Source organism: Podarcis filfolensis (assembly GCF_964270895.1).
Source record: "Podarcis filfolensis genome assembly, chromosome: 18".
Classification (NCBI taxonomy): Eukaryota; Metazoa; Chordata; class Lepidosauria; order Squamata; family Lacertidae; genus Podarcis; species Podarcis filfolensis.
The window spans coordinates 10,300,212-10,324,395 of NC_139622.1; the positions used below are offsets into that span (position 1 = coordinate 10,300,212).

At 50.4% G+C, this 24,184-nt stretch overlaps 3 protein-coding genes across 5 annotated transcripts in view; 2 read left to right on the forward strand and 1 right to left on the reverse strand.

The window, feature by feature from the left end:
- The window catches only part of UBA52 (ubiquitin A-52 residue ribosomal protein fusion product 1), a 5,325-nt gene extending 1,888 nt beyond the window's left edge, over positions 1-3,437 (forward strand). The window contains exons 2-5 of one of the 2 annotated variants that reach the window (XM_083594993.1): positions 868-990; positions 2,020-2,106; positions 2,991-3,093; positions 3,185-3,437. In XM_083594993.1, the coding sequence (XP_083451119.1) occupies positions 888-990; positions 2,020-2,106; positions 2,991-3,093; positions 3,185-3,278 (387 nt within the window). In that variant the 5' untranslated portion in view covers positions 868-887 and the 3' untranslated portion in view covers positions 3,279-3,437. The remainder of the gene's footprint in view (positions 1-867; positions 991-2,019; positions 2,107-2,990; positions 3,094-3,184) is intronic. The other variant, XM_083594994.1, reaches the window with a different exon arrangement.
- A 2,914-nt stretch (positions 3,438-6,351) lies between these two features.
- Positions 6,352-20,207, forward strand: REX1BD (required for excision 1-B domain containing). Its single transcript, XM_083594956.1, has 5 exons — positions 6,352-6,465; positions 12,928-13,010; positions 15,367-15,571; positions 16,682-16,770; positions 19,777-20,207. Exons 1-5 carry the CDS (start codon positions 6,367-6,369, stop codon positions 19,847-19,849), a joined length of 549 nt encoding a protein of 182 aa, XP_083451082.1. The 5' UTR covers positions 6,352-6,366; the 3' UTR covers positions 19,850-20,207.
- Positions 20,208-22,113: 1,906 nt separating this feature from the next.
- The window catches only part of CRLF1 (cytokine receptor like factor 1), a 29,056-nt gene continuing 26,985 nt past the window's right edge, over positions 22,114-24,184 (reverse strand). The window contains exons 7-8 of one of the 2 annotated variants that reach the window (XM_083594784.1): positions 24,006-24,181; positions 22,114-22,383 (exon numbers count right to left, since the gene is read on the reverse strand). In XM_083594784.1, the coding sequence (XP_083450910.1) occupies positions 22,360-22,383; positions 24,006-24,181 (200 nt within the window). In that variant the 3' untranslated portion in view covers positions 22,114-22,359. Of the gene's footprint in view, positions 22,384-24,001; positions 24,182-24,184 lie in introns of both variants that reach the window. The other variant, XM_083594783.1, reaches the window with a different exon arrangement.

Genomic DNA, 24,184 nt, shown 5'->3' on the forward strand with positions numbered 1-24,184 from the left:
AACCCCAAAATGGAAAAGGTATGTATATGTATGTATGTATGTTTGTTGTTTGTTTACATATACACACCTTACGTTTCGCCTCTTCACACGATACACACGCAGTATCGAGAAAGACTTGATACAGCTGCTTTTCTGCATTCGCTTTCGTTTTATTCATGTCTGTAAATTCTATCGTGTCCTACATTTGTTTTATATCCACCCACCCACCCGTGTGTCTATACACACACACACACAAAAAAACCCCACCCAACTTTTTTGGGACGCAGATATAACCTCATGTGTTTGCGCTGTGCTTTTTATACATTGCCATCTGAACCGCCCCCCTGGGACTCAAATGGCTTGAAGGGCTGGTGGTTAAATCTTATAATAAGGTAATAGATTTGGTTTGTTCAGTGGGGGCTTACTCCCAGGTAAGCAAGCAGGGGATCTCAGCCTTTAAAGCAGTTTGGTTTTGTTTAGGCCCTCCCCCAATATTGCTCACTGCCATTATTGTGTCATTATTCGGCAGGGGGCATAACATGGTAATATTCAACACAGGATTGTAATATATAGGCTCATCTCTGCCTGAAGACACATATTTGCTTAAATAAATAAATATAAGCACCAATTCTGTGAATTGGCCATATTTCTACTGTTATTTGTAGCACAATACTACTTTTAATGTCATATTTTTATAAATTACTTCCTGGTCACTGACCGTATTAAAGATATTTGATTTGATTTTGCTTAAGCGGTGAGATTCGTGTGCCTCTGAATTTACCAGGAAGGTTTAAGGAAGCGCCTCTCTGCTTCCCTTCTCCACATCTTTGAAGTGGTGATCCTGATATTGATTTGGTTTAACCACTTCACCTCTTCCCCCCCACTTCAGGTGACGCTCAACTGCCAGGATGCAGATTTTTGTGAAGACCCTGACGGGCAAGACCATCACCCTTGAGGTGGAGCCCAGTGACACTATCGAGAATGTCAAGGCGAAAATCCAGGATAAGGAAGGTGAGAGTGGTTGAAAATGTTGGGGGTGCCAGAGCGCTGCTTTTTCAGAGAGTTGGGCTTACAGAGGGGCCTGCAAAAGATTCAGTTAAAAGCAAGATCGTCCCTGCCCATAGGTAGAGAGGGAGAATTCGAACTCGGGCACCAATTCTTAAAACGCTTCTTCTCATCTCATAATAACCAGCATAGTTCAGGGGAGGAGATGCCTTTTGGAGCTGAGCTGCTACTGCAGCAGAGCTGATGGAGTGACGAGAGCTTGGTTTTTTTTGGGGGGGGGGGGCATTTTATAGAGTAGTTCAGATATATTAATATCAATTGTCAGCATGCATAGATCAGGGCAGTCCCGACCTCTCATAGCAAGTGAGGCCACAAAACTACAGTGGTACCTCAGAGGTCAAACGGAATCCGTTCCAGAAGTCTGTTCCACTTCCAAAACGTTTGGAAACCAAGGCGCTGCTTCCCAATTAAACACACAATTAATAGATTTAATATACTTAGTTGCTGAGCGAATTGAATACACAAACAGATCTGTGCGGTTTTGTTAACCATGCATGACACAGAAATTTATCTTAATTACCTATTAGGATATATTATAAAAACATAATTATTATCTCCCTCCCCCCTTGAATGTTGCTGAGGGCTGCCGAAAAGGCCACCCTGGTACAGATAGCTAGGTATAGTAAAGTTTAAAAAGAGAGAGAGAGAGAGAGAGTGTACACACAAGGCAAGAATTTTAAAAAAACGATAAACTAAGCAATAAAGTAGGCATGCAGAATGAGGACAGTGGCACATGGGTTAAATAACAAAGCGCTGGTAAAACACTGTTAGCACGCAAGAATATATTCCTGTATTGTGTTGCTTCTTCAGAACCATGAGGACTAGAATCTCGCTTAGTTGATATAGAGAAAGAGCCTGAAACCTTGGGGAGTCTCTGCCAGCCAGTGTAGCCAATCCTGGGCCGGTGGGTCTGACTCTGCCTAGGGCTCTCCTACGTTCCCGCGGGCGGGATTTTCATAACATCTCCTTTTGCAGGTATCCCTCCCGATCAGCAGCGTCTGATCTTCGCGGGGAAGCAGCTGGAAGACGGCCGCACGCTCTCCGACTACAACATCCAGAAAGGTACGCTTCTGGGGTGGAGAACAGCCCACCCTGGCCCCCTTCTGCCACACAAGACGGCAGTCTCTTTTTATTTTTATTTTTCATTTCCAGAAATGAAAAATTACAAACATCAAATTCAACATCCATATTCATTTTCTAACATAAACCTGTTACATAATTAACTAAATTAAAGGTAAGGGGACCCCTGACCTTTATGTCCAGTCGTGGCCGACTCTGGGGTTGCGGCGCTCATCTCGCTTTATTGGCTGAGGGAGCCGGCGTACAGCTTCCGGGTCATGTGGCCAGCAGGACTAAGCCGCTTCTGGCAAACCAGAGCAGTGCATGGAAATGCCGTTTACCTTCCCGCCGGAGCGGTACCTATTTATCTACTTGCACTTCATGCTTTTGAACTGCTAGGTTGGCAGGAGCAGGGACCGAGCAACGGGAGCTCACCCCGTCGCGGGGATTCGAACCGCCAACCTTCTGATCAGCAAGCCCTAGGCTCTGTGGTTTAACCCACAGCGCCACCCGCGTCCCAATTAACGCAATTAAAATATACCTATAAACTTCTCTTTTCTGTATACAAATACAACACAGTTAGAAATTTTATATTGAAGCTTTTAGATTATAAATAATGCTTCAAATTCCCCTATACCCCCTGTTCCCCTTCACCCATGTGTGATCTCATTTTATTTTTTACTTCTTCCGTCTTCTTGTGTCTCATTCTGCTCCTTTCTGCCTAATTCCTGATGTCCCCCATAACTGGCGACTCTGATTTAGAATTCCTGGAGTCCCCGTGAAGCTGGGTTTCCAGGCTGGCTGCCCCCAGTCTCCCCCCCTCCAAAAAAACCCCCACCAGTATAGGACCTGCTAATTTTGCTTTCCCCCCCCCTTCCCTTGCTCAGAATCCACTCTCCACCTGGTTCTTCGTCTCCGCGGTGGGATCATCGAGCCCTCTCTTCGCCAGCTAGCCCAGAAATACAACTGCGACAAAATGATTTGCCGCAAGTAAGTTGTCTGGGTGGGTGGCTTGCTTGCCGGGACGGATCCTTATCCTCTGATCCGGAGCCTCACTGTTTCTGCGCTGTTCCCCTCTCAGGTGTTACGCCCGCCTGCACCCCCGGGCCGTCAACTGCCGCAAGAAAAAGTGCGGCCACACCAACAACCTGCGCCCCAAGAAGAAGGTCAAGTAAACGGAGTGAGAGAGACAGAGCACGCGGCGGGGCGTCTCTTCTCCCCCAGCATCCCTCCCAAAATCTGGGTATCGTGCTACTTTGCCGAAACTAACACCTGTTCATTCTGGGCATTTGGTTCTTGCCCGTTAGAATAAAACTTCCATTGCACCGAACAAAGAGCGTGTCTGTCTCTTAAATGGTTTGCTTGGACCGGTTGCTGAGCCCATATCCTCCGCCGATGTGATATGATCATCTTTGTTGTCATTGTCCCATACAGAACAACGAAATTGAAAAATCAACATCAGGCATTCCGAAACCAACAAGCCTGCTATCCCAGCCTGGTTAGCCCCCTAAAAACTCAGATACCCTATTTTTAAATACAGTATGCTCCCATAGAGACTCCTTAAGTAAAGGTAAAGGGACCCCTGACCATTAGGTCCAGTTGCAGACGACTCTGGGGTTGCGGCGCTCATCTTGCTTTATTGGCCGAGGGAGCTGGCGTACAGCTTCCGGGTCATGTGGCCAGCAGGACTAAGCCGCTTCTGGCAAACCAGAGCAGCGCACGGAAACGCCGTTTACCTTCCCGCTGGAGCGGTACCTCTTTATCTAGTTGCACTTTGAGGTGCTTTCGAACTGCTAGTTTGGCAGGAGCTGGGACCAAGCAACGGGAGCTCACCCCGTCGTGGGGATTCAAACCGCCGACCCGGCAGGTCCTAGGCTCTGGTTTAACCCACAGCGCCACCTGCGTCCCAGACTCCTTACACTGCGTTTAAAACCAAAATCGCATTTGGATAGAAACTGTTTCTCAGGCGGCTAGTCCTAGTCTTTATATCCCCGTACCTTCTTCCAGAAGGCAGAAGCTGAAAGAGATCATTTCTGGGGTGCGCACTATCTCTGCAGCTTTCTTATGGCACCTGACAGCATAGATTTGATCCAGGGTGGGAAGAGGGCACCCAATTATTCTCTCCGCAGTCTTTACAACCCTGGATAGCATTGTTTTTTCCCTGGCCGTGCAGCTCCCAAACCACACACAGACCACAAGTTAATACACTCTCCACAGTACGATGGTAAAATGCCATCAACAGGTCCTTTGAGAGATTGTTTTTCCAGAGGATTCGCAGAAAATATAACCTCTGCTGTGCTCTCTTCATCAGGTCTTTGCTGTTTTCTCCCCAGGTTAGGTCATCGCTCAACTCCATTCCCAGAAATCAAAACACTGGTGTTTATTCCTGAGAGTTTGGGGCTGTGCGAATGCTGTTTTTTAATCGTCTGAAGCAGGGATAGGGGAACCTCTGGCCCACCAAGACGGTCCAATTTGGGGGATGTTTCACCCCCCAAAATTCAGCCACTCGCTGATTTGAGGGCGAAGTTTGATTCTGCGATGGCTGTGGAAATGGGAGAGACTTTCTGTTGTGGGTGTTTGCGGGTGCAAGCTGGGTATTTTGCATACTCGCTTAGCAAACTGAGCTAGTTTTAAAAAGAGAAAGAAAATACACTTACAGGTTTCAGCGTGGCATGAAGGCCAAAGTGAGATCCAAATTATCAGTACACACAAATGCCGGTTCTGTGAAACCCGATTTCTCTTACCACTAGGGAATACAAACCTCAAATCAATCGAATCTGCAACTTGTATATCAGAAACCCTCTAGAAACTCAATTTTTGAAACTTGTCCGCTAGATCTCACATTAACTGAATAATTCCCCTTGTCTCTGATTTTTTCATGAACAGATCATGCCTTCATCCTTCCTTGCTCTTTAAATATTGCAAGTGTGTTTTGCCAGAAAATAGAATGTTTTAGGACAGGCACCCCCAGCCTCGGCCTCCAGATGTTTTGGGACTACAACTCCCATCATCCCTAGCTAACAGGACCAGTGGTCAGCACCAGAATTCAAAAGCATCAATTCTTCGGCGATCAGCCTTCTTGATGGTCCAGCTCTCACTTAGAATCATAGAATCATAGAGTTGGAAGAGACCACAAGGGCCATCGAGTCCAACCCCCTGCCAAGCAGGAAACACCATCAGAGCACTCCTGACATATGGTTGTCAAGCCTCTGCTTAGAGACCTCCAAAGAAGGAGACTCCACCACACTCCTTGGCAGCAAATTCCACTGTCGAACAGCTCTTACTGTCAGGAAGTTCTTCCTAATGTTTAGGTGGAATCTTCTTTCTTGTAGTTTGGATCCATTGCTCCGTGTCCGCTTCTCTGGAGCAGCAGAAAACAACCTTTCTCCCTCCTCTATGTGACATCCTTTTATATATTTGAACATGGCTATCATATCACCCCTTAACCTCCTCTTCTCCAGGCTAAACATGCCCAGCTCCCTTAGCCGTTCCTCATAAGGCATCGTTTCCAGGCCTTTGACCATTTTGGTTGCCCTCCTCTGGACACGTTCCAGTTTGTCAGTGTCCTTCTTGAACTGTGGTGCCCAGAACGGGACACGGTACTCCAGTTGAGGTCTGACCAGAGCAGAATACAGTGGCACTATTACTTCCCTTGATCTAGATGCTATACTCCTATTGATGCAGCCCAGAATTGCATTGGCTTTTTTAGCTGCCGCGTCACACTGTTGGCTCATGTCAAGTTTGTGGTCAACCAAGACTCCTAGATCCTTTTCACATGTACTTCCATACATCACTGCTGGGAAAACCATAGCTTTAACTATACGGACCTTTGTCGGCAAGGTGATGTCTCTACTTTTTAAGATGCTGTCTAGGTTTGTCATTGCTTTTCTCCCAAGAAGCAGGCGTCTTTTAATTTTAATTTCTTATATGGGGGTAAACCTTGGGTTGCAGTGACGCTGCCAGGCCTGCAGAAGGCAGCAGAGGGCCTTGTGCCACAGCCACGTGGCTGCAGCCGGAAGTGCCGGGTTGACCATAGAGGTGTTGAACATAGATCTTATAAATTGCAGAGGAGCCTACATTTCCCCCCCCCCCCCAACCATCACTTTCAAGAGCACTTGGTTGGAGAAGTAAAGATGAATTGGGATCAGATCAAGAACCGAGCATTAAATCAAGCAGAGGAATGAATGAATGCATTGGTCTCTGAGTGGGGGAGGGGCACAATTATTATTTTTTGGGGGGAGGCTTTTTATAGTGATCCAGGAAATGCCATGCCTAGGTGGAGGGAAGGGTCATCTCTATAATTTTCGTGCGTCTACGGTGCCGGTGGAGGACAGGCTGGGAAGAAGCTCAATTGCTGCAATGGTGAGAGCAAAGGACCCCTTTAAATGAGGCTGGGGGCTCCCCTCTGCTTGCATGGGAGGGCCAGAGGCGCTGCAAAATTGCAATGGGCAGCAATTGCGGGGGGGAGGGGGGAAAGCAGAGTCCAAAATTTAAGAGGCTTTTGCTGCAAACCCTGCAAAAAAAAACCCACACCAAATACAGTAAAAGGAAATTTGGAATTAAAAGTGGCGATACCAGCAGCGGCCACCGGAGGGCGCGCGCGCGCGCACTTTAGAAACTTCCTCGTTCTGTTCATTCCTTTCCCATCTAAGCTATTAGTGCCAGCACTGACCGGCAGCTGAGCTTTCAGACAAGCTTTATTTATTTTATTTTTTTTGCCAGCTTTTCTGCGGGAATCGGAGGTGGAGAGCCAGGAAGGGGACCAGGGAAGGGACATAGGGAACCATTAATGCGCAAATAATAATAATAATAATAATTTATTATTTATACCCCGCCCATCTGGCTGGGTTTCCCCAGCCACTCTGGGCGGCTTCCAACAGAACACTAAAATACAATAACCTTTTAAACATTCAAAGCTTCCCTAAACAGGGCTGCCTTCAGATGTCTTCTAAAAGTTGGGTAGTACTTTTTCTCTTTGACATCTGGTGGGGTGTCAGATTGAATTGGAAAGGGAACCAGCCGTGACCCTCGAACCCGCGACCTTGAGATCTAAGATTCGAATGCTGTACTGACATGTAAGCCAGATCCCTTGCTTGAGCTGACTGGGGCGGTAGAGCTCGAAACCATGAGGACCGGAACCTCGGTTCATTTTTATTTGAAGCCAGCGATTTCGGCATTGCCGGGGGTGGACTAGATGCCCGTCGGGTCCCTTCCAACCGTATGATTCCACAATTCTATAAGTCTAATCCAGCTTCCAGATTCAACCTCCAGTGTGCCTCTTAACTCTGTCCAAAGCTGTTTCTTCCTATTGAAAACCGGGTCTTTTAATTCGGAACAATGAGGACTGGAAACTTGACTTCTGGGCTCTCAGGGAGCAGTTCCGATGTTCTCGGGTTAGGCTAATTGATCAGAGGAGAATTAGCCTTTCCTCTGATGTCAGACTCTGGGGTGGGGGGGCGATATCTATGTCTCCCGACACATGAAACCCCTGCCAGCGTGGTCCATGGCTGTCCGGGAGTTGTAGCTGGAATGGAGCCTACATGCACAGGCACAGTCTGTTGTTGTTGTTTAGTCGTTTAGTCGTGTCCGCCTCTTGGTGACCCCCTGGACCAGAGCACACCAGGCCCTCCTGTCTTCCACTGCCTCCCCCAGTTTGGTCAAACTCATGCTGGTTTCTTCGAGAACAGTGTCCCACCATCTCGTCCTCCGTCGTCCCCTTCTCCTTGTGCCCTCCGTCTTTCCCAACATCAGGGCCGCCGAAACCATATAACACCGGTCTTGAAAGACCTCCATTGACTCCCAGGATGTTTCCGAGCAAAATTCAAAGTGTTGGTGCTGACCTTGAAAGCCCCAAACGGCCCAGTATCCCTGAAGGAACGTCTCCCACCCCACCACTCCATCGTCCAGCCCGGACACCTGGGTCCATCTCCTGAGGGCCTTCTGGTGGTTCCCTCCCTGCGAGAAGCCAGGCAGAGGGCCTTCTCGGTGGTATCGCTTGCCCTGCGGAACACCCTCCCGTCAGATGTCAAGGAAATAAACAACTATCTGACTTTTAGAAGACATCTCAAAGCAGCCCTGTTTAGGGAAGTTTTTTATGTTTGGAGTTTTGTTTAGTCATTTAGTTGTGTCCGCCTCTTCGTGACCCCCCTGGACCAGAGTACGCCAGGCACACCTGTCTTCCCGCAGTTTGGTCAAACTCATGCTGGTCGCTTCGAGAACACTGTCCCACCATCTCGTCCTCTGTCGTCCCCTTCTCCTTGCGCCCTCCATCTTTCCCAACATCAGGGTCTTTCCCAGGGAGTCTTCTCTTCTCATGAGGAGGCCAAAGTCTTGGAGCCTCAGCTTCAGGATCTGTCCTTCCAGTGAGCACTCAGGGCTGATTTCCTTCAGAATGGAGAGGTTGGATCTTCTTGCAGTCCATGGGACTCTCAAGAGTCTCCTCCAGCACCACAATTCAAAAGCATCCATTCTTCGGCGATCAGCCTTCTTGATGGTCCAGCTCTCACTTCCATACATCACTCCTGGGAAAACCAGAGCTTTAACTATAAGGACCTTTGTTGGCAAGGTGATGTCTCTGCTTTTTAAGATGCTGTCTAGGTTTGTCATCGCTTTTCTCCCAAGAAGCAGGCGTCTTTTAATTTCGTGGCTGCTGTCACCATTTGCAGTGAAGGCGCAGTCTACCTCGGCTTAAGGCCCGCTGGCGTCCTTTAAACCCATATTCCAGACTGAGGGCAAACACAGCCTGGCTGGCTGTTCCTTCTCACCCGCACTAAAGGCTCGGTGTCGGGAGGCGAAACTCTAACCCGGCACCCGCCAGCACCAATCAGCCGGCGGGGCAGGGAAGGGGGGAAACATTAGCTTGTCTGAGATGGGACACACACAGACCCCAAATGCCGCCCCAGGATGGATGTTTTTCGGCGGGATAGATGTTTCCGCCAAAGCCGGGCGGTTTGGGCGGCTTGCCACAAAGGCATTTTGGAGCCCCGTGGCCTGGAAAGCTCATGGAAACTCTCGGTTTTAATTGGGTGGGGGAACGGAAACACCCCCCCCCAGCTGCCGTTGTTGGGCCTGGGGGTTCGGCGTAGGCTGTCAATTCCTCCTGCAACCTACCCACAACTTTGTTTGCAACAGGAGATGGGGGAAAAAATTTGTCTGTGCATGCCAAAACCGCGTCCTGGAGGTGTCTCTGAACTGATGCCGTCTGCCGCGAGGCCAGCAGTTTGCTGGAGAGACCAGGAAGCTGGCGAGTCTGTGTATATGGGGCATATCTCTTATTTATTTATATTTTTTAATTAATATTCAACGAGACGAACCTCATGGTGCTGTCCAGCTCCACGATCCGACGAGGCAGCAGCCGGGCACGACGCGAAGGGCTTGTTCTTCTATGGATCGTAAAGTTGGATGGTGTATTATTGTTATAATTGTGTTGAAATTTTGTAATAAAAATTTTAAAAGAAAAGTTGGAAAGGGGTCCCCGGGGGTCATCCATCCCAACCCGCTTGCAAGGCAGGAATCTCGGCTAAACAGAGGACCCCCCAACCTCTGCTTCGAAACCTCAGAGGAAGGAGAATCGTCCACCTTCCCATCTCGTCTCAAACGCCTTGGTACTCAAACAACTTGGAACCCAAACACTGCAAACCTCGAAATAAGTGTTCTGGTTTGTGAACATTTTTCGGAAGCCGAATGTGCTCCGTTTTGAGTGCCACACTTTGGTTTGGAGCGTTACGCTGAGGTCTGTCTGTTTTCGCTATTTATTTTTCGTTTTTGCAGCTCTTTTTTTTCCTCGTTTTTGTGACTGTGCGGAACCCAGTCCGTCTACTGATGGATTGATTCTGCGACTGCAGTATAATGTTTATTGCTTTCATTTTATGGATTAACGGTCTCGTTAGAGAGTAAAATTTGTGTTAAATTGCCATTTTAGGGGTTGTTTTTAAAAGTCTGGAACGGATTAATCCGTCTTGCGTTGCTTTCTGTGGGAAAGCAGTGCGCCTTGGTTTTGGAACGCTTTGGTTTTGGAAAGGACTTCCGGAACAGATTAAGTTTGAGAACCAAGGGACCCCTGTACAATGGGAGATTAGCCTCTACCCAAAGGTGTCGTGGACTTTGGAGGCGCCCGAACCCGGGACGAAAGGGGGAAACGATCCGAGAGGAAGGCACGCTTGACAGATCCTCTCCGGGATCAACTTCCACCTGCAAACCACCATTAAGACCATGGGTGGGCAAACGAAGGCCCAGGGGCTGGATCCAGCCCAATCGCCTTCTCAATCCGGCCCGCAGACAGTCCGGGAATCAGCGTGTTTTTACACGAGTAGAATGTGTCCCTTGATCTAAAATGCATCGCTGGGTTATTTGTGGGGCATAGGACTTTGTTCATTTTTTTGCTTTCCAAAACACAGTCTGGAAAGTGAACTACAGTGGTACCTTAGTTCTCATAGGAATCCATTCATTACTATTTTTTTCAAAATATACTCCGGCCCCCAACCAGGTCTGAGGGACAGTGGACCGGCCCCCTGCTGAAAAAATTTGCTAACCCCTGATTAAGACCATCATGGAAGACCACCCTCCTCGCCGTAGTAGGAGAAGGAGAAACACAGCTGCGGTTTTTGCCTGCGATTCCTGCCCCCATCGCAAGGGGGTTGGTTTGGATGACCCTCGGGTGTCCCATTCCAGCCCCCCAATTCTGTGCCGCCGGCGTGTTCCTTTGGCCCAGGCCAGGCTTCAAAACAGCCCAGTGGAAACTTCCTTATGGAGTGCGATCGAAAGCCGGATTTGGCACGGCAGCCAAACCGGACACCGTCCGTTCCAAAGCTCAGGTTTTTGGGAAATGGGGGCAGGAATTTTAGGTTTGTGGACTTGCCAGCTCATATCCCCATAACCCATATCCCCAACCCCTTCCAGCCCACGATTTGCACGTAATATATATTTATATTTCTTGAAGCCCAAGGGTTCCTTGTTTTGCACACACGCAGAAAAAGAGAAACTTTTAAAAATGATTATTTCTTCTCCTCCTATTTCCTTCCATCGCTTTGTTTTCTGCGACGGAGAGTCTTTTAATAAAATAGAGAGAGAGAGACTTTTAATGTGCCGAAAAATATACAGAGCCAAGGTCTGGCAAGAGCCGATTTTGGCAAGGAGAGCATGGCCAAAGCGTGGCAGGAAGATTTAAAGACAATAAAAGAATAACATTCAAGCATTTCATTGTAGAAATGTTTTTTTTTATTTGTTTGCAGAATATGGGTAGATATTCGAGAGCTGCTGGCTGTTCTGCTACAGAACAGTTGTGCGAATACGAAAGCTCAGAAAAGTGAAAGGCTCTTTGTTCTGTTTGTTCGTCTCAAATTAGACCTGATATAAATTAGGCCTCTCTCTGTGAGTTTCTGTACGTATTTAAGATACATAGGCAAGAGGCTAATTTATAATGGTATTTTGAGAATCACTCGTGTTCTCATGGGGCTGCGTGGTTTTATACTTTCTGGGTCGCCCGTGACCACATTATCAGAGAATTGTAGAATCAGAAGGGACCACGGCGGTCATCCAAACCAACCCCCGGCGATGTGGGAATCCTTTGCCTAGAGAGCTTCATGACATAGTCAGGATTCGAACCCTGATCTCCAATGTCCTGGTTCGACACTCTCTAACCACTACCCCCCCTCCGCCTTCCTAGACTTCTTCTGCTATGGGGCAACTCTATAAATTAAGTGGGGGGGGGGGAATCAAAACGTCCCTTAGAGAAGGATCTGAAATATTATCAATCAATCAATCAATCAATCAGTTCTTTATCGCAGTCCAAAGACCCGCAAACGGAACCCGGTACATAAAAATATTCTAATTGAAGCTTGTTTTATTTGATGCTTTATCCGCTTCCATAAAGAGGTACCTAAGAACTTAATTCGTTCTGGAGGTCCGTTCTTAACCTGAAACTGTTCTTAACCTGAAGCACCACTTTAGCTAATGGGGCCTCCTGTTGCCGCCGCGCAGTTTCTGTTCTCATCCTGAAGCAAAGTTCTTAACCCGAGGTACTATTTCTGGGTTAGCGGAGTCTGTAACCTGAAGCGTCTGTAACCCGAGGTACCACTGTATTTTGCCTTTCAAATTGAAAGCGATAAAGAAATGAAATGGAAATGATAATATTGGCGAATGTCACTGCGGGAAAAATAAACGGCACTTTGACATTCCGTCGGGGAGCGGCCGCAAACCAGGTTCAAGGTGCCGTTTGGCGAATCGCGGGTATTATCTGAGTTTTTTAACGCTGAGTAGACCTGGAGGAAAGGGACGAGGGTGGCGCTGTGGTCTAAACCACAGAGCCTAGGACTTGCCGATCAGAAGGTCAGTGATTCGAATCCCCGCAATGACGGGGTGAGCTCCCGTTGCTCGGTCCCTGCTCCTGCCTACCTAGCAGTTCGAAAGCACGTCAAAGTGCAAGTAGATAAATAGGTACCGCTCCGGCGGGAAGGTAAACGGCATTTCCGTGTGCTGCTCTGGTTCGCCAGAAGCGGCTTAGTCCTGCTGGCCACATGACCCGGAAGCTGTACGCCGGCTCCCTCGACCAATAAAGCGAGATGAGCGCCGCAACCCCAGAGTCAGCCACGACTGGACCTAATGGTCAGCGGTCCCTTTACTCTTTACCTTTAGACCTGGAGGAAGAAAGGTCGGTCGACGACCGTGTACAGAGGCAGTGATGCTTCTGAATTCCTGGTGGCTGGGAATCGCAGGAGAGGAGAGCCGCTCTTGTGTTCGAATCCTGCCACGGTACCAAGAGCTTTGGCCCCTCGCTCCATCAAAACGCATCTCCCAAGCTTAATTCACTTTCCCCCCCATTTGCAGTTGGAAGCGGACGTCCAGACCCTCGTCCACCGCTTCTATGCCCTTCAGAGCGAACGGGTCGAAGCCTACCACCTCTTCGAAGAGTGAGTATCGCTGACCGGTTGGGGTTTTATTTATTTGGGGTGGGGTCAGGGGACGTAGCCAGGTTTCCAGAGGAGGAGCGGCCTTCGTGTCCCGCTCACGGGCTTCCCGTTGAGGCGCCCAATTGAGGATGCCTGGCCTGGAACCGATGCTATGGGACTACAAAGCCCATCGTCCACTGCCAGCTCGGCCAGTCGCAGTGGACGATGGGAGTTGTAGTCCAACTTCTACATACGATCTCCTTGTGCAGCGCTCACGGCGATGCACTGGGTACATATATGCGTGTTCCACTATGGGGTGCGTTTTGCGCCGTTTCTTAATATACTAATCCCGTGATCTTATTCTTCCTGCTCTCAACGGCTGTTTTATTATTATTGCTTCGTTTTGTTTGGATGGTTCGTTTTCAAATAAACGACGACAACAAATAGACTTGAAAACGCCAGGATCCCGGCAACCCACGTTCACCGTCGGCCGGTTTTCAGGACCCCAGAAAGGTGGTTTCGAGACCCCCCCAAGGACCCCATCCCTATTCTTTTCGGTACTGCCCTCAATTTCCGTGCCTCTCCGTCCAACGGGGGAAGGAGGCCCAGAAGGGGTGGGGGGGTTCCCTCCCCGCTTTTCCTGCCGCACCCAGGGCTTTTTTTGGCTCGGGTGCCCCTGATGAACACCAGATGAGCCGAACGGGGGGTGGAAAAACCTCCCTCCCTAGACACCTGTCTTCGATTTGCAGAGAGAAGGCGCTCTGGAGCGGGGTCCTTGGGCAGGGGGGCGGTAATTGACTTCTGGGGAATCGAGAGCCGAGACCCTCCGGCAACCCCCCACGACTCCGACCGAGGGGGCCTAGCTTCCCAACCGGCCCCCTCCCACCAACCCACATGGCAGGGGTGATGCCCCCCCCCCGCCAGGCAGGCTGGTGTGTGTGGGACGGTTCCTAATTCACCCATGCCTCTTGCAAACCCAGCCCAGCAAGGTCACGCCAAAGGGGTGGGGGCTTTTTCTAGAATCGTAAGATTTGGGAGAGGGATGTGGGTTAAACCACAGAGCCTAGGGCTTGCCGATCAGAAGGTCAGCGGTTTGAATCCCCACGACGGGGTGAGCTCCCGTTGCTCGGTCCCTGCTCCTGCCCACCTAGCAGTTCAAAAGCATGTCAAAGTGCAAGTAGGTACCGCTCCAGCGGGAAGGTAAATGGCGTTTCTGTGCGCTGCTCTGGTTCACCAGAAGCGGCTCAGTCCTGCTGGCCACATGACCCGGAAGATGAACGCTGGCTCCCTCGGCCAGTAAAGCGAGATGAGCGCCACAACCCCACAGTCGGCCACGACTGGACCTAATGGTCAGGGGTCCCTTTACCTTACCTTTACCTTTAAGATTTGGGAGATACCCCCAAAGGGCATCTAGGCCAACCCTCTGCATTGCATTGTTTTTGTTTAAATCCCTGTACAGGGCTGCCTTCAGATGTCTTCTAAAAGTCAGATAGTTGTTTGTTTCCTTGACATCTGATGGGAGGGCGTTCCACAGGGCAGGCACCACCACCGAGAAGGCCCTCTGCCTGGTTCCCTGTAACCTCACTTCTCACAAGGGGGGAACCGCCAGAAGGCCCTTGGGAGATGGACCCAGGTGTCCGGGCTGGACAATGGGGGTGGAGACGCTCCTTCAGGGATACTGGGCCATTTAGGGCTTTCAAGGTCAGCACCAACACTTTGAATTGTGCTCAGAAACGTCCTGGGAGCCAATGTAGGTCTTTCAGGATCAGTGTTATGTGGTCTCGGCAGCCACTCCCAGTCACCAGTCCAGCTGCTGCATTCTGGATTAGTTGTAGTTTCCGGGTCACCTTCCAAGGCAGCCCCACGTAGAGTGCATGGCTGTAGACCAAGCGGGAGATAACCAGACCATGCACCACTATGGAGAGACAGTCTGCGGGCAGGGAGGGTCTCATCCTGCGTACCAGATGGAGCTGCCCTGCACACAGAACTGACCTGCGCCTCCATGGACAGCTGAGTCCAAAATGACCCCCAGGCTGCGCACCTGGTTCTTCGAGGGCACAGTCACCCCATTCAGGACCAGGGAGTCCCCCACACCTGCCCGCCTCCTGTCCCCCACAAACAGTACTTCTGTCTTGTCAGGATTCAACCTCAATTTGTTATCCGCCATCCCTTCTACAACCGCCTCCAGACACTCACACAGGACCTTCACTGCCTGATTTAAAAGAGGCCATTGAGGTCCTTTCCAACTCTGCGATTCTGTGCCAGGAGACATGAAGCCGGGATGTTCTGCATTCGGCCCAGACCTCGGTCTTCAAGTCCAGGCAATGGGTACACTGCTGTTTCTCTCGACTGTTTTCCCCCTGCTCTTTCCTGCCAGGGGCCACCAGGCGTATCTCCGAAGCGGCCCCGACTACGACTTCGCCCGCTACCGCCAGCTGGTGCACGAGATCACCCAGGCCTTCAGCGGGATCTCGCGGGAGATCCTGCAGATCAAGGAGCAGCTGGAGGGACCCCGCGGGCGGCCCGACCTCGCCCAGCACCTGGGGCGCCTCCAGGAGAAGGAGAAGGAGAAACTCGAGCTGGTGAGAGAGAGAAGGGGTGTGCAGAGGCCGGTCTCAACTTTGTGCCCATTTTACAGGTGCAAAACTGATCCCCTTCCGGTTTCGTGCCGGATGAGTGTTTTGATCTTGTAATCGGGATCGGTGGTGTCTGGAATTTCAGGTGCGGACGTTCCTTGAGAGCTTTGTGTTTTTTTGAGGGGCTTGTATGTATTCATAGACTCATGCCGCTGGAGTGTCATCCAGCTCAACCCCCCGCAATGCAGAAATATGCAGCCGTCCCATACAGGATTCGAACCCACCACCCTGGAATTGTCTCCCATCTGCAACGGATGCTTTGGCTTAAAGTTTCCTTCATCGCAGGGGGGTTTGACTAGATGACTCTGGAGGTCCCTTTCCAGCCCTACGATTCTTTAATTCTTACCACGCTGTAACCCACTGAGCTACCCAGCTCGCAACAAGTCAAAACGCCCCTTGTGCAATAAACGCCTTGTTTATCGTTTCACCGTTTCCATTTCAACCGCTTGCCGTCGTTTTCGCCTTTGCGAACCGGCCTGATCTCTCTTCAGACGAACGAACAAATATTATTTATAGCGAAAACAGGGGGGCGGGGGGGGGGGGAAAGAAAGCGATAAAAGACGGAAAATCATCAGAGGTGTTGACGGAAGTCTAAAATAACGTATAAGTTACGTATGTGGCTGTTGGAAATGATATGTTAATAAAAATATAAAACGGGGGTGGAGAAGAAAGCTATAGCAAAAACATTATTTTGTTAGGTAAATCCTGAAATTCTGGCTTATTTCGTTCTATAATAAAACATTTCTTTTTTTTTTTAATTATTTATAAATGAATATTATTGCATTTATAGCCTGCCTCAGGGGCTACTTCTCTCTCTCCCTCCCAATTTCATACTCACAACAGACCTGCAAGGTTGGCTAGTGACCAGCCGGAGGTTGAATTCAAACCCAGGTCTCCTCCTGCCTTTCGGGTCCAGGTCTCTAACCACTGCACGGCACTGCCCCTCTTGCAAACTGCCGTCCCAGCAAACTGGGGAGGGGAGGGGGCTGGTGATTTCTGTGCCCCCTTTCGTCTCCTCCAAGAGGGTCTCACCTCCTCGTTTCCCCCCCTTCCCAGACGGCTCAGCTGCAGCTTGCCAAACAGAACGCTCAGGACCACCCCGGCGACGAAGCCCACCGTCAAGAGGTTCGGGAGCTCAAGCAGAGGTAAGTGTGGGGGACCCCCGTGGTTGCAAATCGGAAAGAGGGGTGCGATGCTTTTGCTTTTAAACGCCCCCCCGGATCCTTCAGTATATCTGAAGGAGCGTCTCCTGCCCCATCGTTCTGCCCGGACACCGGGGTCCCTCTCCCGAGGGCCTTCTGGCGGTTCCCTCACTGCGAGAGGCCAAGTTACAGGGAACCAGGCAGAGGGCCTTATCGGTGGTGGCACCCGCCCTGTGGAACACCCTCCCACCAGATGTCAAAGCGATAAACATCTACCTGACATTCAGAAGACATCTGAAGGCAGCCCTGTTCGGGGAAGTTTTTAATATGTGACATTTTAGTGTATCTTTCATCTTTGTTGGAAGCCGCCCAGAGTGGCTGGGGAAACCCAGCCAGATGGGCGGGGTACAAATAATAAATTATTATTATTATTATTATTATTATTATTATTATTATTATTATTATTATATCGCATCAAGGCTCTCCAACCGGGAAAAACAAACGCGTTTATTTTTATTTCTGAAAACTCAGCCGTAACTCTCACAAAGTGTCTGCATGCAGAGACGCCTTTAGATCCTTGTTTTAAGAGGGGAGTCCTGTTGGTTTGAGGCTTCTTCTTGTTGTTTAGTTGTTTAGTCGTGTCCGCCTCTTCGTGACCCCCTGGACCAGAGCACGCCAGGCACTCCTGTCTTCCACTGCCTCCCGCAGTTTGGTCAAACTCATGCTGGTAGCTTCCAGAACACTGTCCCACCATCTCGTCCTCCGTCGTCCCCTTCTCCTTGTGCCCTCCATCTTTCCCAACATCAGGGTCTTTCCCAGGGAGTCTTCTCTTCTCCTGAGGTGGCCAAAGTCTTGGAGCCTCAGCTTCAGGATCTGTCCTTCCAGTGAGCACTCAGGGCTGGTTTCCTTCCGAATGGGGAGGTTTGATCTTCTTGCAGTCCATGGGACTCTCAAGAGTCTCCTCCAGCACCAGAATTCAAAAGCATCAATTCTTTGGTGATCAGCCTTCTTTATGGTCCAGCTCTCGCTTCCATACATCACTGCTGGGAAAACCATAGCTTTAACTATACGGACCTTTGTCGGCAAGGAGATGTCTCTGCTTTTTAAGATGCTGTCTAGGTTGGTCATTGCTTTTCTCCCAAGAAGCAGGCGTCTTTTAATTTCGTGCTACAAAGGTAGAAATTAACAATTTGGGGAGAAAGTAAAAGAGGAGCTCATTTGGGAGAAAGTCATTGTCGGGGGGGGGGGTTTAAACTCCCCCCCCCCATGGACCCCCTGCCATATCTGTGGAGGGAAGAGTGGGTTGGGGGTTTTTTTGCCCAGATCCTGTATATTTTGTCAAATAAAGCTCCGACGGAAGTTCAGGAATCCGTGTTGATTTGTCAGAAGATGGGTGGCTCCTTCTTGCCAGTTCCGGATTTGACTCGAATCTGCATGAAACTCACCAAAATCGCCCCAATTTTTTAAAAAAATGGCTCAGAAGACAAACCGGCTTCCTTTCCTGCCCAAGTCATCCTGGGGAAACGATTAGATTTAATTTCCACGCGCCCAACTCCAATTCACGTCCCCTTCAATCCGTTGGCAACCCCAGTTCATTTCTCACAAAAACGTAACCTTGAGAAAAAGCAATCTTAAATCTGTTTACGCGGACAGCTCAGTCGGTAGAGCGTAAGGCTGTTTAATCTCAAAGGTTGTGGGTTTGATTCCCATGCTGGGCGAAAGGTTCCCGCATTGCAGAGGGGTGGGCTGGATGACCCTCGGAGTCCCTTCCAACTCTACGATTCACTGCAAAATAGGATCCTACCCGATAAACTCACGCCTCCCTGCTCTAATATAGCGCCCAAGTCTTTTCTGCCACGACAAATCTCTCTGAGAAAAGGGGAATATTTCCACATCTCGGGCTGCTCTTTTTGGACCGACAGGGCCTGAACTCCCACAATCCCCCTTCGTCACAATCTCCCACAATCCCCCCTTGATTGCAATCTCCCACAATCCCCCTTGCTTGCAATCTCCCACAATCCGCCCTGGTCGCAATCTCCCACAATCCCCCTTGGTCGCTATCTCCCACAATCCCCCTTGGTTTCAACCTCACACAATCCCCCCTGGTTGCAATCTCCTACAATCCCCCCTGGTTGCAATCTCCTGCAATCCCCCTTGCTTGCAATCTCCCACAATCCCCCCTGGTCGCAATCTCCCACAATCCCCCCTGCTTGCAACCTCCCACAATCCCCCTTGGCTGCAATCTCCCACAATCCCCCTTGGCTGCAATCTCCCACAATCCCCCTTGCTTGCAATCTCCCACAATCCCCCTTGCTTGCAATCTCCCACAAACCCCCTTGCTTGCAATCTCCCACAATCCCCCCTGGTCGCAATCTCCCACAATCCCCCTTGCTTGCAATCTCCCACAATCCCCCTTGCTTGCAATCTCCCACAATCCCCCTTGCTTGCAATCTCCCACAATCCCCCCTGGTTGCAATCTCCCACAATCCCCCTTGCTTGCAATCTCCCACAATCCCCTTGCTTGCAATCTCCCACAATCCCCCTTGCTTGCAATCTCCCACAATCCCCCTTGCTTGCAATCTCCCACAATCCCCCTTGGCTGCAATCTCCCACAATCCCCTTTGCTCGCAATCTCCCATAATCCCCCTTTCTTGCAATCTCCCACAATGCCTTGGGTGGAGGGGCAGAACCACTCTCTCTCTCGAGACCTAGATCCCTTTACAGGATAGTTTTTGCGGGGTGTGGGTTGGTGTTCAGATTCAGCACCCGGATAAAAAAACCTGTTTATTTTTGCAGAATAGGGGTCTTTGGAGAGGTCCCCCCCCCTCGATTGCTCTGCTTTGGCTCTCGGGGTTTTTGGCTTCCCACGGGCCATTGGATCGCTGCGTTTCATAAACAAGCGGCGAGGGCCGGGGAGGGAGGCGGGCAGGGCCGGGCGGCCCGAGCCAAGAGCGTGCCTAATCGCCTCCATATGCTCCTTTATTTATCGTTTCCATCCGTCCCAAACAGGCTAATTCAAACCATCGAGGCAATCAGCGAAATTCTCCAAGATTTCAAGTACGATTCTGAAGAAAGCTCTTGACGGGACGTCCCACAGGAGGAGGAGGAGGAAGGAGATTTTTCGGCGGAGGGGGGGAGAGGAAACCCCCCTGCAAGCCAGCAACGTTCGGATCGCTCTCTCCCCCCAGCCCCCCGCCCCTCTGCCCGCTTCCTTACCCGGTCTGGGTTCTGACCTGCCTCACACGCAGGCCCCGGCGCGAGGGGCTCGGCCAGACGTGCTTTGGCCCTCCGCCCGGCACGAAAGGCTCCAGACCCACGCCGAACGAGCCCAATAAAGACTTCTCCCTAGACTGGGGGGCTTGGCTGGAGCTGGAGATGTGGGGCAAGGGGGTGGGAACGTTCTCCTCGTTCGTTTGGAGTCAATAAAAGCTTCTTGTTTACTTGAGTATCTGCGGGACTCTTTGTCCAAACCCAAATCCGTTTCGCCGGGACGTGCGATGGTTGGGCAGGATGTGGGCGGACGGACAAGGTGGGAAGGCGAATTTTGCCGGCCATTTGCTTGCCCCCGTTGTTAGAGGTTTATTGGCAGCCATGCGTCTCGAGAGGCAATGGAGTGCGCTTCCGGGGGTGAAGCCAAAATGGCTGTGTAAGTGGCAGGGAAGTGACGTCCCCGGGGCGCAAGCCAGGTCTGGGAAGTCCTGGGATACCCAACCTCACAGAGAGGGTACTGGCACGGTCCGGTTCGCGGGCTGTCGAAGTCCCGGCGGGGGACGTCAGGACCGGGGGCAAGATGGCGGGGTGGGAGCAGGAACGGGGGTCCAGAAGCCAGGAGTCAGGAAGCCGAGGGTCCGAGGGTCAGGAACAAGGAGTCACAAAGTCAGGGGTCCGAGGATCAAGAAGCCAGGAGTCACAAAGTCAGGGGTCTGAGGGTCAAGAAGCAAGGAAACGCTGTTTACCTTCCCGCCGGAGCTGTACCTATTTATCTACTTGCACTTTGATGTGCTTTCGAACTGCTAGGTTGGCAGGAGCAGGGACCGAGCAACGGGAGCTCACCCCGTCACGGGGATTCAAACCGGCGACTTTCTGATCGGCAAGTCCTAGGCTCTGTGGTTTAACCCACAGCGCCACCCGCGTCCCAAATAAGTAAGTACTGTATATAAATAACTTTCACAAAAGTTATGCTGACAAATAATGGGGAATCCGCCCGGCACCGTCTTTGTGCCTCCTCGTTCGCCCCAGTGCATCCCCTGCGATTGTGAATAGGCTGACCAAGGCCCCCTTTGGAATCGGAGGCCTGGTCCAAGTGGCCCATATGGCGCCCCCTCTGACTGGACCTACGCGGGTGGCGCTGTGGGTTAAACCACAGAGCCTAGGACTTTCCGATCAGAAGGTCGGCGGTTCGAATCCCTGTGACAGGGTGAGCTCCCGTTGCTTGGTCCCTGCTCCTGCCAACCTAGCAGTTCGAAAGCACATCAAAGTGCAAGTAGATAAATAGGTACCGCTCTGGCGGGAAGGTAAACGGCGTTTCCGTGCACTGCTCTGGTTCACCAGAAGCGGCTCAGTCCTGCTGGCCACATGACCCGGAAGCTGTACACCGGCTCCCTCGGCCAGTAAAGCAAGATGAGCGCCGCAACCCCAGAGTCGGCCACGACTGGACCTAATGGTCAGGGGTGCCTTTACCTTTTTACTGTCTAGACCTGAGCTTTGGCCTCATCCGGAGCCTGGGCTCTTTGGTTTAGAGACATTCCTGGTCTCACTAGCTAGACGATTTCCTACGCCCAGATTCCTGTGGTCTTGGTAAGACCCTCTCGGTAAGGAAAGGAAGCTTTGGGCTCCAACGGAGCCTGCGTAGATTATGGGGTTTGGGAAAATAACCAGAAGACGCAGAAAAACAACTTGGAAACTCGGCTGGTGGACAAACACACACACACGTCGTAACATTTATTTGGAGAAGAAGTTTGCAGAATAAAACGAAATCCACAGGGCCCATATTTTTCTGGGTTGGCTTTTATCCCCGTCTCCCAACTTGGAAGAAAGGGCTTCTTCGCCATACCTGTCCCCAAATTTCAGTGGTACCTAAAACCTCCCTGCAGCATATACCGTATTTTTCGCTCTATGAGACACACCTGATCTCCACAAGACACACCTAGTTTTTGGAGGAGGAAAACAAGAAAAAAAAATATTCTGAATCTCAGAAGCCAGAACAGCAGAAGGGATCGCTGTGCAGCGAAAGCAGCAATCCCTCTTGCTGTTCTGGCTTCTGGGATATCTGCGCAGCCTGCATTCGCTCCATAAGATGCACACACATTTCCCCTTACTTTTTAGGAGGGGAAAAGTGAGCCTTATAGAGCAAAAAATACGGTATATATATAGGGGAAAAGCCGGGGACATTTGCGACTCTCCCTTTTCCCGGATTTCGAAAGGGGAGCCTGGGGGTGATTGGCCGGTTGGTGGCGGGTTTGGGTGCCGACACGGCTCCACGCGGTTCTTCCGCCCCCCTTTCCGACGACGCTGCCCGATTCCTCGGCTCGCCACCCGGGAGAACCGGCCGCCCCACTGCTTTTACTCCTCTTCTGCCCTTTTCGGATGCCGCTAGGACTTATCGCCGGAGAGGACCTGGGAAGGAAAGAGAGAGCCCGTGAAATGTCCGGTCGCTGCGAGGTTCGCTTCCGCCGACCTGGCTCGTCGGTAGGCTGCATCAAAATCGTGGAACCGTAGAATTTCAGCGTTGGGAGGCGAGGGTCATCTAGTCCAACCCCCTGCAGCGGAACTCGAACCCGCAACCCAGGGGTTAATTGTCTCGTGCTCTATTGACGGAGCCATCCCAGGGGTGTGACCACCGTCGTTATTATGTCTTAAGATGGGAGGATTCAAGGAAGACTCCAACATTTGAAAACATGATAAAGGAGAGAGACAGCTATCTGACTTTTAGAAGGAATCTGAAGGCAAATTTTCATGTTTGATGTCCTACTGTGGTTTTGTAATTTGCTGAAAGCTGTCCAGAGTGGATGGAGCAACTTAATAATAATAATAACATTAGTATTATTAGTATTAATTTTGAAAATGATTTTTTATTAATTTTCAGTTGCAAAAAAATCCAATATATGCCACATTGTATCAGTACCAAATTGCCATTCCAATTCAAGTTCTCAATCAGTTAAAAGCCAATTACACGTTTTAGATGGCGTGCCAGATTTCAAGGGAAGATAATTTCATTTAATTCTGCTTCCAGAGTCTTACTGAAATTCCATTGCATTTCAACCTTCGTCATGATCCCTTATGCAACAGCTACAATGTTTTTGACTTCCATTCGTATTAACACGTTTAATAATTTGTAATCCTGCAAGCGAAGTTCTATATCCTTTATTGTTGCTGTTTTCTATTTGTGTTTATTTATTTTGCCCATACTGTTTCTTTCTGTCCTTACAAATAATAATTTATTATATATACCCTGCCCATCTGGCTGGGTTTCCCCAGCCACTCTGGGCGGCTCCCAACAGAATATTAAAAGCACGATAAAACATTAAAAACTTCCCTAAACAGGGCTGCCTTCAGATGTATTCTAAAAGTCAGATAGTTGTTTATTTCCTTGACATCTGGCGGGAGGGCGCCACCACCAAGAAGGCTCTCTGCCTGGTTCCCTGTAACCTCACTTCTCGCAGGGAAGGAACCGCCAGAAGGCCCTCGGAGCTGGACCTCAGTGTCCAGGCTGGACAATGAGGGTGGAGACGCTCCTTCGGGTCTACTGGGCTGAGGCCGTTTAGTAATAAAAACCAGCTCATTAAAAACAATAATTAAAACGCACCAAAGCATTTAGGGCCAGCAATTAAAATGGTCTCCCTCGGGAGATGGTGAACGCTCCTTCCTTGGAGGTTTTTAGGCAGAGCTTGGATGGCCATCTGTCTGGAATGCTTTGGCCGAGATTCTTGCCTTGCAGCAGGTTGGACTAGATGACCGCTGGGGTCTCTTGCAACTCTACGATCTGACCATCTGTTGGAAGCAAGCTTCGCAGCAGAAGTCACTAGCCCTCAGTGGTTTTCACTGGAACGTCCTTGCTTGCAAAGGGCTTTGTCTTCCTCCTCACTTGTTCGCCGTCGGCACGAGCCGACTCACCATAGGCGAGCGGCCGCTTTTGTTTCTTTTTAACAGCGCCAAATTCGCCGCACGGATCCTCTCTCCTTGCTGCAAGGACAACTCAGGGGGGCATGGACGGACAGGGGGCTGTTTTCCTTACCTACCTGGTTGCGTGTTTTGTGCGACTTCTGGAGCGAGACCCGCCACTGGTCATACATTTTGATGCTGAGGCTAGCGCAGCTTCCGTGTTTGCGCATCCAGCCGAAAAACTGCTTCAGCTCCCGGCGCAAAGTATTGTTGTGCTCCCCGCTTTTGGGCTCGCAGACCCCTGGCGCCCGTCCTG